Source organism: Emys orbicularis, chromosome 17 (genome assembly GCF_028017835.1).
Source record: "Emys orbicularis isolate rEmyOrb1 chromosome 17, rEmyOrb1.hap1, whole genome shotgun sequence".
Lineage (NCBI taxonomy): Eukaryota > Metazoa > Chordata > Testudines > Emydidae > Emys > Emys orbicularis.
This window is the reverse complement of record NC_088699.1, coordinates 23,297,008-23,316,103: the sequence shown is the minus strand read 5'-3', so window position 1 is coordinate 23,316,103 and position 19,096 is coordinate 23,297,008. Positions and strand designations below refer to the sequence as shown.

At 54.6% G+C, this 19,096-nt stretch overlaps 1 protein-coding gene across 1 annotated transcript; it reads right to left on the bottom strand.

Moving 5' to 3' along the window:
• Positions 1-14,347: 14,347 nt before the first annotated feature.
• Positions 14,348-16,108, bottom strand: LOC135890930 (C-C motif chemokine 3-like). The gene is made up of 3 exons (XM_065418406.1): positions 16,036-16,108; positions 15,606-15,720; positions 14,348-14,435 (listed from the first exon to the last, which is right to left on the bottom strand). Exons 1-3 carry the CDS (start codon positions 16,106-16,108, stop codon positions 14,348-14,350), a joined length of 276 nt encoding a protein of 91 aa, XP_065274478.1.
• Between the last annotated feature and the right edge of the window lie 2,988 nt (positions 16,109-19,096).

Here is a 19,096-nt window from a genome sequence, read left to right as displayed (position 1 = left end):
AAACATCTCTCTTTGGAATGTCCCCATGTCCCGGCACCTGGGGCATCGGAAATGGTACAAGGCAGCGCGGAGAGCGTGTCCCTGCGGGATAGACACAAACCGGGGAGCAGAGATCACATTCCTGCAGGGGAAAGAGGCGTAAACCCAGCTTGGGAAGACAGGGCTGTCAATGAGCCATTGACTAGCAAAGAGCAAAAGCAACACGCAACTAGCTCGTGTCGGCAAGTGCTGCTCGCGGACGAAACGAGACCGGGAATGAGAAAATCCCCCGGAGCAGGAGGTGGTGGTGCAGGTTCCCAGCCCCACGAGTCGAGCTCTAGGGTAGTAAATGGGCTGCCGGAAGGGTAGAAAATCATCCTGGAAGTTACCTTCCAAGTAGGGGAGCTGGCTCTGCCCCTCCTGTACCAGCCCGACAGCCCATAGCCCGCAGAGCAGTGGGGCCTGATTCACGCAGTGGAGAGGAGCTGCTGCTCAGGGTGGATATGGGGGTGATAGTAGGCGGCTGCCGGAAGAAGGGTTCACTCTGGGTCCTAGGTGGCTTTCACCCCACCCTTGCTCTGGCCCTTTGCCAAAGTGTTTCTCCAGATAGGGGTTCGAGCCTCCCCCACTGCTGGACTTTGTGGGGGCCCAGGGACCCTGAATAGGGCTTGTGATCCTAGAACTGCTCCATAAATACTCGCTGAGCCCTCCTCCTGCAGCAGCCAGGCAGATACCTCAGGCCGCGCCCCCAGGGACTGTCCCCAAACATTAATATCAGTGAGGGAACATCTAACAGCTACAGCCCGCGCGTGGTTTGGCTCGAAGGTTTTCGTGGCCGTGGGGTTTCCAACCCACCCCCAGGAACCAGCGCGGGAAAAGGATTCGCACCTGGATGCAGCCTCGGTGGAACCAGGCGTGCTTGCAAGCCGGGCACACCATGGCGCTGTGGGAGGGTTTGCCTGGCATGGACTCCAAGCAGATGATGCAGATGGTTTCCGCCTGCTGCTGCCGCCGTCTCACTCGCTGCACTGGCCGGTGCTTCCAGCAGAAGGATCTGGGATAGGGACAGCACGAGGACAGAGCCGATAGGTGCTACAGTCACTAGATCATGCCTGGGGCTGCAGAGGCCACGGGCTGCAGTGGCAGCTCCACTGCTCTGGGAGTAGGGTGGCCAACTTTCTATTTGCAGAAAACCGAACACCCCTGCCCCGCCCCCTGCCCCGCCCCTTTTATGAGGTCATGCTCCCCCACTCATTCCATCCCCCTCCCCAGAGGTTAAAGGAAGCCGGTACAGTCCGGTATGGTGTTCTGGCAAGAAAGTGTTGACTGTACCGGCAGGGCCGCTGATGGGGGGGCAAAAGTAGCAGCTGCCCTGGGGCCTGGCGATTTAAAAGGGCCCTGGGTTCCCGGCAGCGATTTAAAGGGCCCAGGGCTCCAGCCGCAGGCGTGGTAGCGGCAGCAGTGTCCGGGAGCCCCGGGCCCTTTAAATCACCACTGAAGCTCTGGGTGGCGCGGGCCGGGCAGCGCTGAAGGGCTGGCTGGGGGATTTTGGCCCCAGTCCCCACCTTTCCACCTGAGGCCTTGCCCCTTTCGCCCGAGGCCCTGCCCTTTCCAGGGGCCAAGCGCCACCCCTGCCTTGCCCAGGACCCCAGCTGCTCTGCGTACTGGTAAGTCATCTAAGTTACTTTCGCCCCTGCCCCTCCCTTCATCCCTCGCTCTCCCCCACCCTCGCTCCCACGCTCATTTTCACCGGGGTGGGGCAGGAGGTTGGGGTGAGGCGGGGAGTGGCGGTGAGGATTCCAGCTGCGGGTACAGGTAGGGGCTCTGGGGTGGGGCCGGAGATGAGGGGTTCAGGGTGCAGGAGTGGGCTCCGGGCTGGGGAAGGGGGTTGAGGTGCAGGAGGGGGTGCAGGGTGCAGGTTCCAGGCAGCGCTTATCTCAGGTGGCTCCCGGGAAACTGCTGGCATCTCCCTCCGGCTCCTAAGCAGAGGCGCAACCACGTGGCTCCCTGCAGGCACCGCCTCCTCAGCTCCCGTTGGCCGCAGTTCCTGGCCAATGGGAGCAGCTGATCTGGCGCTGGGGGTGGGAGCAGCGTGCAGAGACCCAGTGATCATCCCTCTGCTAGGAGCCAGAGGGAGATGGCAGCAGCTTCCCGAGAGTCGCGTGGAGCCGTTAGGGAGCCTGCCTGTGCCACCAACCGGACGTTTAGCGGCCCAGTCAGTAGTGCTGACCAGAGCTGCCAGGGTCCCTTTACGACCGGGTGGTCTGCTCGAAAACTGGACACCTGGCAACTGGGAGCGGTTGCAGCATTTTAGAGCTCTTAATCTCCTTGTGCCTCTGGTGCAGGGGCAAGCACTGGTGCCAAGAATCCACACACCCAGGGAGTTTGGCTGCAATTGTATTCTTTTGGAAAAGAGGGGGAAAAAACCAAAGATTTTCCAACCCCTACACTCGGAATCCGTGCCAGGCCTTTGAAGGCTGCTCCTGATATCGGAGTCTCTCAGTACTGGAGCCATCCCTTGGTTTGCCCCTGTAATGCCAGCTACAGGGCTCTGCCTCCCCCCTGGTGCCAGGGAAGGCCTGGAAGGGCCCCTGTGCCCCACAGTTGTGCTGTCACCAGCATTTTCACAAGACACCCGCTACCCCAGGGGTGTTTTTGACCGGTGTGTTGTGTCCCCTGCAAAAGCTGACAGAGCCCTTCGCTCCGAGAGGTGCTAAGTAGGCTTCCAACCAGAGACTTTGCAGCCACACTTACTTAAACTCCCCGAAGAACTGATAGATGCAGCCTCTCTCGGAGCCGCAGGGGAAATGGAAGTGCTTGGTGCACTTCCTGCCCTGGCAGGCGATGGACGCCCCTTTGCAGCCACACACACAGCAGGTCTGGAAACAACCGGACGGTGAGCAGAACAGGCAGCAGCTCCCAAGGTCCCCGTCACAGCCCTTTGGAGACTAAGGGAATCCTCCAACCGGCTTCATGTCCTACATCCACACCTGGGGGATCACTGTCCCTGCCATGCTAGGGAATCCGTGGAGATCACAAAGAGTCTCGGGGTGGGAATGTCACACAGAGCTGGGGGGAAAAGAGGCTACCTCTCCCCCCGGGAATGCTGAGATTTCTAAACAGCATTTTGTCCCAGATTGGGAGGGGGAGTCGAAATCTCAGAATCATTCGCAAAACAAAATCTTCCAAAAAGATTTCCTTGCCACTCTTAGATTATATTGTAGGGTCACAGAAATATAGGAGTGGAAGGGACCTCCCCAGCCCAGCTTAGCCATTAACAAAAGTCAAACCAGGAGAGTCGAAATGAAACATTTTGATAATTGCCTGTCCAATATGTGGGTGACATGGAGACGTTCCCACCAAACACTGTGGTTTTGTCAACTCAGCATTTTTCAGCCAACATATGTGTTGTCAGACAGCGTTTGCTCGGCTAGCATCACACTAGCTCCTGTGCTGGAAGGAGGGCTGGGAGCCAGGGGCCCATGTCCTACCTCAGTCTCTCTGCACACCTGCCCCTTGCAACTAGGGTTCCAACTTTCTAATCACACAAAACCGAACACACTTGCCCCGCCCCCTGCCTTGCCCCTTCCCCAAGGCCCCGCCCCACTCACTCCACCCCCCCTCCCTCTGTCGCTCACTCTCCCCCACCCTCACTCGCTCATTTTCACTGGGCTGAGGCAGGGGCTTGGGGCGTGGGAGGGGGTGAGGGCTCCGGGCGGCGCTCACCTCAGGCGGCTCCCAGAAGTGGCGACATGTCCCTTGGTTCCTAGGTGGAGGCGTGGCCAGGCAGATCTGTGCGCTGTCCCCTGCTTGGACCCCCACCTCTCTCCCTTCCCTGTGTAGCGAATCCCCTCCCAACTAACTCCAGCCCCCACGACATTTGCCACCATCACATTGTTCTCTCTGCTTGTGTGTGATACCCCTCTCCCCACCCTGGGCCTGTCCTGTCTAGTTAGTCGGTACACTAATTAGGGGGGAGGGATAGCTTAGTGGTTTGAGCATTGGCCTGCCAAGCCCAGGGTTGTGAGTTCAATCCTTGAGGGAGCCACTTAGGGATCTGGGGCAAAAATCAGTACTTGGTCCTGCTAGTGAAGGCAGGGGGCTGGACTTGATGACCTTTCAAGGTCCCTTCCAGTTCTATGAGATAGGTCTATCACTCCTGGGGACCAGCTACTCCCCTGGGTTTGTCCCCGCTCTTGGCTGGTCTCTAGGCACTACTGTAATAACCATGCTAGATAATAATAATAATACAGCATGGCTCGGCCTCACCTTCTGAACTGCCCGCTTCAATTCCTGCCTGATGTCCGGATACAGGAACCCGTAAAATCCCTCCTCATCCTTCCCCCTCTGGACCAGCTCGCTGGCGTGGTACTGGAACACAGGAGCATTGGCACACTGTAACCTCTCTCTCGTCCCCAGAAATTCCAGCCTGGACCTGAGAAACCTCCTTAGCCACATTTTCACCCCAAACCACAAGAAGTCGCCACAAAAAGTTTCCATTCAACATATCAGCATTTCCCGATGAATTTTTTTTTTGGTCAGAATACCCCCCCCCCCCCACCTCTAATTAACGACTCTAAATGAGCTGAGCTGCTTAACGGCTAGTAAGCCTGGGATTTGCAAGTGGTCTAAGGCTTCACTGCAGCAACTTCTGCACCCGGAGAACAGGGAGGAAAGGGAGCCGTGCTGAGGGGACTTCTCCCAGGTGAGCCAGGACACTTAACAATCTGATGCTGTTTAAGTTCATTATAAGAAGATCCAGGCTCTCTGGATCTCGTTATATATTTTTAATAAAACAGTGCGTTCAGCTGAAAATGCGACGTCCTTCATTTCGAGGGGTGTCCCTCATTCGGAGAGTCTCTGCCCTTCGGGGCTCATTTCAGAGTCCCGGGATTGAGAAGTCTGGAGCTGGCCCAGTCTGAAGTTCGGAGGAAAGCAAAGAGGGTGCTGGTTGTCCTGGAATGCTAACCTGTGTGAGACTGGTCAGCAGCTAGGTGGCGCTGTGTGGGACATACCTTATCTAGGGCTAACCTCCGGCCAACCTGCCTGAGCATTAAAGGGTCCTCCTGCGAACACAACTGGTGGCTCTCTCTGAGAAGGAAGCTCTGGCCTCAGTCTATATCTGATGCAGAAGCCTGACCTGCTAGTAGCAGCCCTGCCATCTACCATGTACATGACACTGACCTTCGAAAAAGGGTACCGGGAGCAACCCTGACAGTTTCTGTGTGGTAAATCTAATTTAAATCCCAGTTATGCAAGGGGGCAAATGTGAGGAAGTTGGTAAGTGTCAAGAGGATAGATGCAACCACGAGCAATAAGCGGCTTTGGGTGCCTGTGAGGAACAAATCAGGAGGTTTGGGTGCCTTTCAATGTAGGTCAGGGGTTTGTTACAGAAGTGGGTGGGTGAGATTCTGTGGCCTGCGTTGTGCATGAGGTCAGACTAGATGATCATAATGGTCCCTTCTGACCTTAAAGTCTATGAGTCTATGATGCTAAAGCACTCAGGCATTTTTGAAAATTTTCCCTGGTCACCCTAGAAAACAGATCTGTGATGAAGAGTAAAAACCAGGGCCGGCTCTAACTTTTTTGCCGCTCCAGGCAAAAAAAAAAAAAAGAGCGCCGTCCCGCCGTAACACCCGCCCCCCCAAGCGCACCGCGCTGCCGAAACCCCCGCCCCCCCGAGCGCCGCGCCACCAAAACCCCTGCCCCCCCCCCCAGTGCCGCACTGGGCCACCGAACCCCCCGCCCCCAGTGCCGCGCCGCCGAAACCCCCGCTTCCCCCCGAGCGCTGCGCCGGGTCGGGCCGGGCCGGGCCTGCGAAACCCATGCCCCCCCGAGCGCCGCGCCGCCCAACACCCCCCCCCCCAAGCGCCATGCCGCCCAAACCCCGAGCGCCGGGCCGCGCTGGGCCGCCCAAAATCCGAGTGCCGCGCCGCGCCAACCCCCGCCCCGCCAGCGTCACGCCGCCGAAGCCTCCGCCCCCCCGTGCTGCGCCGCTGAAACAAAAACAAACAAACAAAAAACCTCGAGCGCCGCACCACCGAACCAAAAAAACCAAAAAACCCCGAGCGCCCCCGCCACCCCAAGATTGGCCGCCCCTTCCAAGGTGCCGCCCCAAGCACGTGCTGGGTCGGCTGGTGCCTGGAGCCGGCCCTGGTAAAAACCCTGCACTGGAAAGGAAGGGGTTAACTAGTGACTTTGGGCTCACTTTCAATGTAATTACCGACGCAGCGACAAGAAGGGATTGCTGTCCTAGCCTGCATTCGACAAATCCTTCGATTCGGTGCCGCGCCATTCAAAAATCCACTTGAATCGGCTTGGGCGTGAAAACAGGCAGCTGGCGACAAGGGGTCATAATAATAATGGGCAGCAGAACAAGTTGGGCAGAAATTCTAGGAGGCCAGGCGGCCTGCTGCTAAATAGGGTCCTTTACCCTTCGGGTTGGCAGTCACTGACGGGTCTGTAATGCATGTTTCCAAGGACGGTACGGGCTGCACCTAGAAACTCATGTGACAGCCACGTCTGAGCAAAGCCGCTCACGAGGACAATGAAGGTCTAGGAATGACCGTGAGGAGCAAGAGCTCAGAGCAGGAGAAGCCAGCCAGCATTATACAAAGGTCTGGGGTCACAGCACAAAGAGATGGCCGTTCCTCTCCGTACAGCCACAGCGAGATCACAGCTGGAATGCAACAGCCAGGTCAGGGCAGCCCAGCATCAGGCAGAGAGAGGCAAACTGGGGGTGATGCAGAGAAAAGCAGCCAATGGGCTGGCTGGATGAATTAGTGAGGTCAGATGAACAGAGCAACTTCCCAGGCTCTGGGATGGACTCTCCATGCCTGGGAATTTTAAAACCAAGATTGGACACGTTTCCACGAGATCTGCTCTAGTTCAAAAAGGGATTAACTCCGGGACGTTCTCTGGCACACAGGAGGGCAGCCTAGAGACGATCACAAGGGAGCAGCCATCTCTCTGTGCTGCGGGATCCAGGAAAGGGCTGAATGCACCCAAGCAGGAGCGTTGAGCGGTGGCCCAAGGAGGTGCAGTATAATAATAGCAGGTGAAATCTTGGCTCTGGGGGAGGTTTGCCATGGATGTCAGTGGGGCCAGGACTCCACCCCGGGACCCTGCGAGGTGAGTGGTGGGAGTCTCGTCGAATGGGTCATTGAGATGCAGGCTGATCAGCCCGGCCCCTCGGGAGAACCATCAGCCCCCGGGGAAAGGGAGAGCTACTCACCAGGCAGTTCTCGTGCACACACAGCTTACCCCGCTGGCATTTCTGCCCATAGGTGTCGGGGTCGGAGTCAGCCCGGTGGCAGAGCCCGCACTCTGCAGGGGAGGGAAAGGAGACGCCGCTGAATCAGACAGGCTGCTCCTGGGCACAGCAGTCCTGGCACAGACATCCTGGGGTGGGGAGCAGCTACCAGGGACGAACAGCGACTCCCGCCGGCCAACGGGGGAATCACGCTGATGGATTGCCGAGGCCTGCCCACTCCCCGGCTGGCTGGGACGCAGGGGCTCAGTGGGGCTGTCAGATGGAGTCAAACAGCAGCGTGGAAAGAGCAGCGGGATGTGTTGATAGGAATGTGGACAGGTAAGCTCACCAGTACCCAGGGTGTGCTGCGTACAGGGTGAGATACACGTCCCCGTGTGGGATTGTTACTTATCAGTGCTAATACTGGCGCTGGGTGCAGTACATCATGGACTCACATCCAACCCAGAGCCCCCTAGATCTCCCCAATGGATCCAGAGCTTCTCCAATACCCCTCCACACCAGATCTGGATCCCCTCCTCACAGCCAACCCAGAGCCCCCTGGCCACCCCCAACGGCTCTGGAGCTCCCCCAACACCCCCACATCCCAGATCTAGGTCCCCGCCTGTCCCAGGGGGAATAATCTGGCCCGTTTTGGAGCTCCCTAAATCACTGTCTCTGGCCTCTGCAGCCACTGCTCTGCACTGTAATGTGCCTTCCCCTTGCTTTACCCTCTGCTCCCCCTGCCCCTTCCCTTTGTTCACTGTCACCCACGGCCTGCGCCCTTCCCTTCCCCGGCATGGTCTCTGTTACAACAGCAGTTCCCTCCCAGAGGGGAAGGCCGGCCCCATGCATGGACCCCTTCCTCTGGCTCCCCAGCATGGCTCACAGCGAGTGCCACTGCCCAGGGATGCGCTCGCGTTGCCCCTGCTACAGCCCACCGCAAGGGAGTTTATTCTCACCCTCCTCCTTCAGCTTCAGGGCCCGGCGGTTCATTTCAGGAGCGCTGCAAAAAACAAGGAGGGTTTCGTAGAATCATAGAAGATTAGGGTTGGAAGAGACTTCAGCAGGTCATCTAGTCCAACCCTCTGCTCAAAGCAGGACCAATTCCCAACTAAGGGTACGTCTTCACTTACATCCGGGTCCGGATGTAAGCAATCGATTTTCTGAGTTCGATTTATCGCGTCTGGTTAAGACGCGATAAATCGATCCCGGATCGATCCCGGAAGTGCCCCGGATCGATCCCGGAAGTGCTCGCCTTCGACGCTGGTACTCCAGCTCGGCGAGCGGAGTACGCAGCATCGACGGGGGAGCCTTCCTGCCGCGTCTGGACCGCGGTAACTTCGGACTAAGGTACTTCGAATTCAGCTACGTTATTAACGTAGCTGAATTTGCGTACCTTAGTCCGAAGTGGGGGGGTTAGTGTAGACCAGCCCTAAATCATCCCAGCCAGGGCTTTGTCAAGCCGGGCCTTAAAAACCTCTAAGGAAGGAGATTCCACCACCTCCCTAGGTAACTCATTCCAATGCTTCACCACCCTCCCAGTGAAAAAGTTTTTCCTAATATCCAACCTAGACCTCCCCCGCTGCAACTTGAGACCATTGCTCCTTGTTCTGTCATCTGCCACCTCTGAGAACAGCCTACCTCCATCCTCTTTGGAACCCCCCCTCAGGTAATTGAAGGCTGCTTTCAATCAGCTCCTGGGAAGCCATTGTGCCGTGACTACACTATTGGATTCTAGTTGGATTCATAGGGGTAGCTTTGAAGAGTTGGCTAGTCCTAGCTTAAAGAGGTAGGCTGGGAGGTGGGTTCAATTCCTGCCTCTGCTACAGACGGCATCTGTGTCCTTGGGCAAATCCGTTAATCCCTTCGTTTCTCCCACCTGCAAAAGGGAGCTCAGACTCCTTCCAACCTTTGCTTGTTTAGATTGTACACGCTACGGGGCAGGGCCTGTCTCTTGCGGTTTGTTTGTACAGCACCTGGCACAATGGGACTCTGAGCTCTCGAGGTGCCTGGTCTGGACAATTGAAAACTCCCACCTCTCCCATGGAGGTTCCTGCATCTCCAACTAGGCCCCATCCGGAAATCACCCTCAAGCTGGTTGTTGGAGGAAGAGGCTCCCTTGACCGGGATTGGCCGCCTACCTCCGCATTTACCCCAGACGTCATTAGTCTCAACCCCACACAAAGGCAGGGGAGGCCTTATCTGGTGTGATTTTGGTGATGTCTGGGGAAAGGTCTCTCCTCTGGGGCTGGAGGGCTCATGATGGTCATTTCTGGTCCCTCCCATAACTTGTGTGCAAGAAGCCATGCGTCACTGGCAGGCCCTCCTGCGGGAGGAGTTATTGGGTGGTTTACTTGGACTGTGAGCTCCTCGGGGCAGGGGAAATCATGCAGCGCCTTAGCAAAAGGGGGCCCCGAGCCAGGTGTGCAGCTCCTAGGCTCTACGGTAATACAAATAATAGTAATGTTCTGGTTGGTCAATAGCGCCGAATCTTTTTCCTTTTACTAGCGAAAGCCACATCCACCTGGCATGTGCTCTGTCCCCATCTACCAGTGGCTAGGTCAACCGGAGATTGATGAGCCTGCTACAGCCATAGCTAAAAAAGCCATGTCCTTTAGCTCAGGTGGTAGAGGCTCATTGAATACTGATCCCGAGGTCCCAGGTTTGATCTCTGTAGCTGGCAACCCACCCTGCTGTGCTAGAGTTACAGTAGCGAGAAATGAGAAAAGACTCGTGGGCGCAGTTTCCCTTTCCTGCTCCCTACACATTCTCCCCACACCCTTCCCCTTAGGGAGAAGGTTAGGCCCCTCACTTGGGTCTCAGGAGACAGGTTCCAGTCCCTGCTTTGACACAGACTACTTATGTGACCTTGGCCAAGTCCCTTGGTCTTTCTGAGCTTTGGTTCCCTGTCTGCATAACAGGGATTTTAGCACTGCCCTGCCGTGCGAGGTTGTGAGACTAAATGAAGGCATGTGAGGTGCTCAGACAGCGTGGTGAGAGGGGCCAGATAAATACCTCAGATAGGTAGATCTGACAGGGGCTGTGACCTTATTAAGGTATAAGGTATCACATACTCACTTCAGACCGGTCTGTGGTCTGCTCTCCCCCCGCTCCTGGTAGCTGCCCAGTGCTGTCCGGCTGTGGCGTGTCATTTCATTATTCCGGGGCTTTGCATTCACTGGGGGAAAGGGCAGAGGCAGGGGTCCAGACCCCCGTCTTACCTAGGGAAAAAGCAATATTTAGTTACGATTGCTCTAAATACATTTAAAAAACATCACACCCCAATCCAGGGCCGGCAAAACAAATCTGCCTTTTTCCTTTATTAACTGAAAGAGCCAACCCTTCGGTCTCTGGGCAGATAAGGAACAAATGTTATGCACTAGAAACCAATTGGCTTCTAACAGCTAATGAAACAAAGCAAAGGAGCTCAAAGACCATGCAGCTGCCAGAATAATACTTCTAAGACACAGCTGACAGGAGGCCAAACACTGCAGACCCCAAGAATCTCGGATCAGTGAAAACAGACTATGACCCATCAATGACTACAGGGGACTCCATGAGACTATGACATCCAGGGCTGGAGGGCAAGCACCAGCCGAGACTCATTTGGGACAAGCTCCCAGGGCCCACACCACACAATGGGGATGCAACGTCCCGGGGCTCAGCAAATCCGCCTTCCCCAGCAACGGAGCTACCGTGGGGTCCTAGCAGTGGTGTCCCCATGGAGCGCTCCACCCTGCACTCCCCTGTACGCGCCCCGGCTGGGTTCTGAATGCTTTGTTCTCTGACTCCTGGAGGTGCCAGGCAGGCGCTAGCTGGATCCTTACGGGGAAGGGAGACACGTTGGTGTCTATAAGGGAAGTGTCTATTGCTGAGTCTTACACTAGGTGTCCTCCGGGGAAATACTTATGTCCATGTCCAATGGATCTGGATCCAAATCCATGGCGGACACTCAGCAGGACTCCAGCCCTTTGCATGTGTAACCCAATCAGCGGGGAGCTCTGTCCCCATCTCCCCGTCTCACAGGGGCGTTGGAACAGGTTTTATAGCGGGGGTGCTGAAAGCCACTGAACAAAACTGTACACCCTGTGTATGATGGAATCCACTTCAAGCCAGCACCGCCAGCACCCCCAGTTCCAGCACCCCTGCGGTCTCGCGGTGGTTGGGCCCCATATAGAGCTTGCTGAGTCTACTACAGCCTTGACCACCAGAGGTGGGTCTTTGAGCTCAGACAGTAGAAGGTCCCGCGCTTGGACTCAGAGGTCTCAAGTTCAGTGCCTGGCCCAGGGGTGTAGAATTACACATCCCTGAACACTCACCTGCTTCCCTCTGGGAGCCTGGTCTTGCAAGGGTTAAGTCTGTTGCCACGTGCAACTCCTGTGGCCTGCAATCCCCATAGCAACCAGGTAAATACACAGCCCATTGACATGTCACCAGTGACCTAGGCAGGAATCCAGGTTCAAACTGCCCCCTACTGGATGGGACCAGAGCTACCCAGCTGCATGTCGCAGCACTGTCCTGATGGCAGGCAGTGAAGATTTGCCTTTCACTCCAGCGGTGAGGGCCTATGCATTTGGAGTAGGGCAATCTGGTTCCTGTCCCCAGGAAGTTACAAGCGGTGCAGCATGGGGACAGCTGCGTAGCTCCTAGATAGACAGAGATTATATTTATACCAGGGTAAAGTCATCCTTAGGATAATGCCAGTAGCTTCCGTGGAATTACTCTGTGACTGATCCGGCCACTGTGTCTAAGACATGGTGGGTTTCATGAGGCTGCGTGCTGGGCAGGGCCGGCTCCAGGCACCAGCTTAACAAGCAGGTGCTTGGGGCGGCCAAGGGAGAGGGACGGCACCTGCGGCAATTCGGGGCCGGCAGGTCTCTCACTCCCTCTAGGAGCGAAGGACCTGCCGCTGAACTGCCGCCGCCAATCGCGGCTTTTTTTTTTTTTTTTTTTTTTTTGCTTGGGGCGGCAGAAATGCTGGAGCCGGCCCTGGTGCTGGGGCCACACAGAACTTCACAGCCACAGAGGAGCGAAAACTCAGAGCCTCCTGCTGCAAAAGCACCAGCCCCTACCACTGGTGCCAAAGGAAAATATTCCATAGCTGTTAGCAGTGAGGAGTCCCGGACACACAGTCAGGCAGCTGTGATTCAGCCCCGTAGAGAGCAATGCACCGTTATAAACTAGCCACGGTCACCCAGGTAGTCAGTGATAGACTGGCAATAAAACCCACCCATCTGCCAGCCTTCAGAGCCAGGACTAGAACCCAGGAGTCCGGGCGGCCAGCCCATAGTTCTAGCCTACAAGTTACAGAAGAAGGCAAGGTGCAAACTCAGTCCCGAGGGTTAATGCCAGAAGCATCAGTCCACACCACTGGAACAGGTCAGAGTTGATGAACCGCACCAGGTCCGAGCCAAGTAGGTCAGCCAAGGCAGGGCAAGGTGTCAGGAGCAGAGCAGGAAGGAGGATCAAGGCCAGGTATCAGAAGGAGGATCAAGGCCAGGTATCAGAAGGAGGGCTGGGGCCAGGACCCAGGAGCAGGGCTGGGGCCAAGAATCAGGAAGGAGGAGCAAGGCCAGGTATCAGAAGCAGGGCTGGGGCCAGGACGCAGGAGCAGGGCTGGGGCCAGGAATCAGGAAGGAGGAGCAAGGCTGGGTATCAGAAGGAGGGCTGGGGCCAGGACCCAGGAGCAGGGCTGGGGCCAGGAACAAGGTCAGGTATCAGAAGGAGGAGCAAGGCCAGGTATCAGAAGGAGGGCTGGGCCAGGACCCAGGAGCAGGGCTGGGGCCAAGAATCAGGAAGGAGGAGCAAGGCCGGGTATCAGAAGGAGGGCTGGGGCCAGGACCCAGGAGCAGGGCTGGGGCCAAGAATCAGGAAGGAGGAGCAAGGCCGGGTATCAGAAGGAGGGCTGGGGCCAGGACCCAGGAGCAGGGCTGGGGCCAGGAACAAGGTCAGGTATCAGAAGGAGGAGCAAGGCCAGGTATCAGAAGGAGGGCTGGGCCAGGACCCAGGAGCAGGGCTGGGGCCAGGAACAAGGCCAGGTATCAGAAGCAGGGCTGGGGCCAGGACCCAGGAGCAGGGCTGGGACCAGGAACAAGGCAAGGTATCAGGAGCACACAGAAGGGTCTGTTGCAGCACCAAGCCAGAGATCCCCCTAGTTGCACAGCAGCCTACAGGTGTTTTCCCTATGCCTTAAATAGCATGCCTGGGCCAATCAGGAAACACCATGGGCACTGCCACTCAGGGCCTCTGTGGGCGGGACATCCGGTGGGGCGTGAGCCAGTAGGACTCATAGCTTGCAGTTCTCCCAGTTGCCAGAGGTGGCAGTATGGACACAGCAGCTGCCTAGGAGCTACCCAACCTGGGTTCCAGGCCTGTGGCTCCTCCCACCTGTTGGTTCTCAACTGGGGGTCCTGAGTTGTGGGAGGGGGTGTCATGAACAGGAATCAGGGGGTCACAACCACCCTCTCCTTCCCATGTTGCTAAGTCAGGGAGGGGGCCTAGTATTGAAAAGGTTCAGAGCCAGTGTTCTAACCACCAGGCCATACTCCCTCCCCCATCTTTGACTAGAGCTGTTCACTCGTGTCTCCAGCCCTGGCCCCACACTGCTCCACTGCAGGCAAATTTCACCCTTGTTTTATAAATATAACTTGGTTTTTCAACCTTATCCCTTTAACTTCCAGCTGTAAAAGGTTGGGGTTGGATTATTTTAATTGGAAATTGATATCGCCAGAGGTATGCTGCTGAGACCCTCATCCCCCCAGATCAGGGATCACTCCTGCAAAAGCTTCAGAGAGACAGCCCGGAGCATTCAAAGGTGCGCAGGCCCAGAGATATGTGTAAACACATCACATTTTATGATCTTGAATCCTAAATCCTCATTAACAGGCACAGCCGAATATTTCAATTGCCTTTTTTTATTTTGTTCAATCAAAAGAAATTGACATTGATTTAACTTAAACACAAATAATTTAAATATAATAAATTGTTGTTCTAGTTCAAAAATAAACATTACAAATAATATATTAAAATAAGTTCTTTGTGGGAGGAGCAATTGCCTCCCGCGACCTCCAGGGGCTTTCGGGACGGTCGCCAGCAGCTGTTGCCGTCAGGGGCTCGTCAGTTTTGTTTCACCTGCTTGATGTACTCCTGGACCCATCGTGTATTGGGATCGGAGCAGACTTCCCGGCCTTTTTTAGTGGTAAAGCTGCAGAGATAAAAACTCGGTTCAGAATCTTCACAGGGAGAAGAAGGAAAGTGGATCCCCTGGGACACAAGCTACGGCAGAGCAGATCGTGGACACCAGATGGATTCTGTGTTGGCCAACAACACTGAGCATTTTTAAAGAATAATCAGCCAATGAGGACTCTGCTTTTTTAAAGGTGAAACCTTCGCTGAACCCTACTGTGGAGAAGCTGATCTGTGACTGACTGCCGCACATGTCAGGCCTATTGTCTCAGCCAATCAGAATGCAGCAGGTCAATAACGTTACAGCGAGTGCCTGTCACTCAGCTGTAGCACCATCCCCCAGACAGAGGGATTTAAGCTGCCTCCGACCTTGGATATCATGGGGATAAAAATCACTGGATCAGCGTCTCCAGCTTTGACTTTACCACCGGGGCCTCACCCCAGCAGGTGACCTTACCCTGGTGCAATGTCCAGCCCTTGACATAAGGGACATCCTCCTAAATTCTGGTCCCACTGAGCCACTACCCTGGTTCCATGCATATCCCTTCTGCTGACTCACTTCTTCCTCCATGCCCATGGAATGAGTATCAGCGATCATCTAAAATGGTGTGTATCCCTAATCTGAGCGACCCAGGGGGATCACTGCTGCAACCCTTCTTCTTCCTCAGTCTGTCCCCTGCCCACCCTTTGTTACTCTCGCTAGTGGCGTGCTTGCAGGTTAGATCTGCAGCAGGTGTAGCTATGCCCATTTACCCCAGCTGTGGCTCTGGCCCCGTCTGCCCCTACTGGAATGCTCAAGATACCCCGGCTTTCTTGCTGCCCGCTCAAAGAGAGCTGCATGAGAATGCTTTCGCAACCCCCTGCTGCTGAGTTACTCGAGGAACTGAAAGCTGTGTCACTCCCTGATGCAAGAACCCAGAGCAAGGGCTCAAGCATGAACCTTCTCCATGAGTCTGCAAAACATCAATCTGTCCTTGTTCTCTTAAGCTACCTATTGTAGGTATTTTGAAGGCCTCTAGAGGCCACAGGGGAATGTGGAGAACTTTTGAATAATTGTCTTTTACCCAGGGGTTAAAAATGCCTGACATTTGTATTACAAGAGCCCTGCAGATTCCCTCCCAAATCCGTTCATCCTATAGGGTTGTTTCTCTGCATGAACATAGAACATCTGCCCGAAAATCATACTCACATTACAGCCGGCAAGGAGCACTTGATGCTGGTGTGCTGGTACTTCACCACAAGGCTCCGTGGGATTGGCTTGGAAACATAGCTGAAGCAGCAGGAAGTTGGGGTGTTGACGCCATCTGGAAGGAAAGAAGAGACTTGAATGATTCTCTAACCCATCGCTGACGGTGTCTGAGGATCTGAAGGCTTCTCCTGCAGTCCCAATAGGGTTAGCTGACCCTCAGCTCCACCCCTTGCTGTCACTGCTCACGGGCATCTCAGAGAAGGAAGACCCCTGAGATACTTCAGCTAGACCAACTGAAGTTTATGGCTGTTTCATGGGCTCCCTCACTACAAGCCTTCCTACACCTGAAACCAACCTTGACATAGTCTGAACCGCAGTGAGAGTGAGAGCTCCGAGCGCTGCAGGAAGGCAGAAGAGAAACAGGACTTACCAAGCTGAGAATGGGCCTGGGAGCAGAGGGCAGCGATGAGGAGAACAGCGAAGGCAGCCACACAGACCTTCATGCTTCTGCTGGGTGAGGAGGAGCGGCAGCAGCTGAACAAGTTCTCCTCCTTCGTCTGATGCTGAACCACAGACCTTTGTGCCAGCTTTATACAGCAGAATTTTAGGGAAACACAGACATCAGATCAAGTACGTGATGACACACAGACCCAAATTTTGCTGAGTTGAGAAATCAAAGAGGAAGTTGAAATCTAGAGTGACTCTCAAATTCCATTTCGGTGTTTAGGTCATCAAAAGTCCTGGAAAAAAGGACAAAGGAAGCGAGGACATGAGTCCATCGTGGTAACGGTGGCAGGTTTGTCTTTGAACTAACACACCTGCCTTTGTGGGGGAGTAGGTGTGACACAAGACTCATAATGAAATCGGAAGTCTTGAGTCCCTAATTCAAATCCAGCCCAGGTCATTGGTGATTGAAGGTCATTACCTTAAGCTTCTGGGGACAGGAACCTACTGTCTGTGTGAAGCTCGTTGGGGAAGGGGGCGTCTTTTTCTTCTCCACTGATGGGGATTCCACAACCTCCCTTGGAAACCTGTTCCAGAGCTTAACTACCTTTATAGCTAGAAACAGATATCTTGCATGATCTAAAAAATAAAAAGGAGTCCTACAAAAAATGGAAACTAGGACAGATTACAAAGGATGAATATAGGCAAACAACACAGGAATGCAGGGGCAAGATTAGAAAGGCAAAGGCACAAAATGAGCTCAAACTAGCTACGGGAATAAAGGGGAACAAGAAGACTTTTTATCAATACATTAGAAGCAAGAGGAAGACCAAAGACAGGGTAGGCCCACTGCTTAGTGAAGAGGGAGAAACAGTAACAGGAAACTTGGAAATGGCAGAGATGCTTAATGACTTCTTTATTTCGGTCTTCACCGAAAAGTCTGAAGGAATGCCTAACATAGTGCATGCTAATGGGAAGGGGGTAGGTTTAGCAGATAAAATAAAAAAAGAACAAGTTAAAAATCACTTAGAAAAGTTAGATGCCTGCAAGTCACCAGGGCCTGATGAAATGCATCCTAGAATACTCAAGGAGCTAATAGAGGAGGTATCTGAGCCTCTAGCTATTATCTTTGGAAAATCATGGGAGACGGGAGAGATTCCAGAAGACTGGAAAAGGGCAAATATAGTGCCCATCTATAAAAAGGGAAATAAAAACAACCCAGGAAACTACAGACCAGTTAGTTTAACTTCTGTGCCAGGGAAGATAATGGAGCAAGTAATTAAGGAAATCATCTGCAAACACTTGGAAGGTGGTAAGGTGATAGGGAACAGCCAGCATGGATTTGTAAAGAACAAATCATGTCAAACCAATCTGATAGCTTTCTTTGATAGGATAAGGAGTCTTGTGGATAAGGGAGAAGCTGTGGATGTGGTATACCTAGACTTTAGTAAGGCATTTGATACGGTCTCGCATGATATTCTTATCGATAAACTAGGCAAATACAATTTAGATGGGGCTACTATAAGGTGGGTGCATAACTGGCTGGATAACCGTACTCAGAGAGTTGTTATTAATGGTTCCCAATCCTGCTGGAAAGGCATAACGAGTGGGGTTCCGCAGGGGTCTGTTTTGGGACCGGCTCTGTTCAATATCTTCATTAACGACTTAGATATTGGCATAGAAAGTACGCTTATTAAGTTTGCGGATGATACCAAACTGGGAGGGATTGCAACTGCTTTGGAGGACAGGGTCATAATTCAAAATGATCTGGACAAATTGGAGAAATGGTCTGAGTTAAACAGGATGAAGTTTAACAAAGACAAATGCAAAGTGCTCCACTTAGGAAGAAAAAATCAGTTTCACACATACAGAATGGGAAGAGACTGTCTAGGAAGGAGTACGGCAGAAAGGGATCTAGGGGTTATAGTGGACCACAAGCTAAATAGGAGTCAACAGTGTGATGCTGTTGCAAAAAAAGCAAACATGATTCTGGGATGTATTAACAGGTGTGTTGTGAGCAAGACACGAGAAGTCATTCTTCCGCTCTACTCTGCTCTGGTTAGGCCTCAGCTGGAGTATTGTGTCCAGTTCTGGGCACCGCATTTCAAGAAAGATGTGGAGAAATTGGAAAGGGTCCAGAGAAGAGCAACAAGAATGATTAAAGGTCTTGAGAACATGACCTATGAAGGAAGGCTGAAAGAATTGGGTTTGTTTAGTTTGGAAAAGAGAAGACTGAGAGGGGACATGATAGCAGTTTTCAGGTATCTAAAAGGCTGTCATAAGGAGGAGGGAGAAAACTTGTTCACCTTAGCCTCTGAGGATAGAACAAGAAGCAATGGGCTTAAACTGCAGCAAGAGAGGTCTAGGTTGGACATTAGGAAAAAGTTCCTAACTGTCAGGGTGGTTAAACACTGGAATAAATTGCCTAGGGAGGTTGTGGAATCTCCATCTCTGGAGATATTTAAGAGTAGGTTAGATAAATGTCTATCAGGGATGGTCTAGACAGTATTTGGTCCTGCCATGCGGGCAGGGGACTGGACTCGATGACCTCTCGAGGTCCCTTCCAGTCCTAGAATCTATGAATCTATGAATCGAGCCGCACTCCGGCTGTGTTCACCGGGCTTGGGTCCGGCCCAGAGTCCCTCGGGGGGCCGGGGCCGGGCCGCGGGGGCCAGGCCGGGCCGGGCGGGCCGAAGCCGAAGCCGCGGGGGCCAGGCCGGGCCGGGCGGGCCGAAGCCGAAGCCGCGGGGGCCGGGCCGGGGGGGCCGAAGCCACGGGGGCCGAAGCCGAAGCCGCGGGGGCCGGGCCGGGGGGGCCGAAGCCGAAGCCGCGGGGGCCGGGCCGGGGGGGCCGAAGCCGAAGCCGCGGGGGCCGGGCCGGGGGGGCCGAAGCCGAAGCCCCGGCGCGCTCGGCCGGAACCGGGGCCGGACTAGGCCGTGCCTCCCCGGAGCCCTTCTCGCGCCCCCCGCCACCCCGGGTTACCTGTTGCTACCTGCCCCTGCTTCTTTTCAGACTTCCCGCGAACCACTGATTCGCGGGAAGCAGGG

Bases quoted from the DNA above. Each gene is read 5' to 3' on its own strand.
- LOC135890930 (XM_065418406.1), bottom strand. From the start codon at position 16,108: ATGAAGGTCTGTGTGGCTGCCTTCGCTGTTCTCCTCATCGCTGCCCTC. The intron at 15,721-16,035 runs GTAAGTCCTGTT...CTTTCCTTCCAG, and splicing joins CCAGGCCCATTCTCAGCTTG to ATGGCGTCAACACCCCAACT. The intron at 14,436-15,605 runs GTGAGTATGATT...TTATCTCTGCAG, and splicing joins TGCTCCTTGCCGGCTGTAAT to CTTTACCACTAAAAAAGGCC.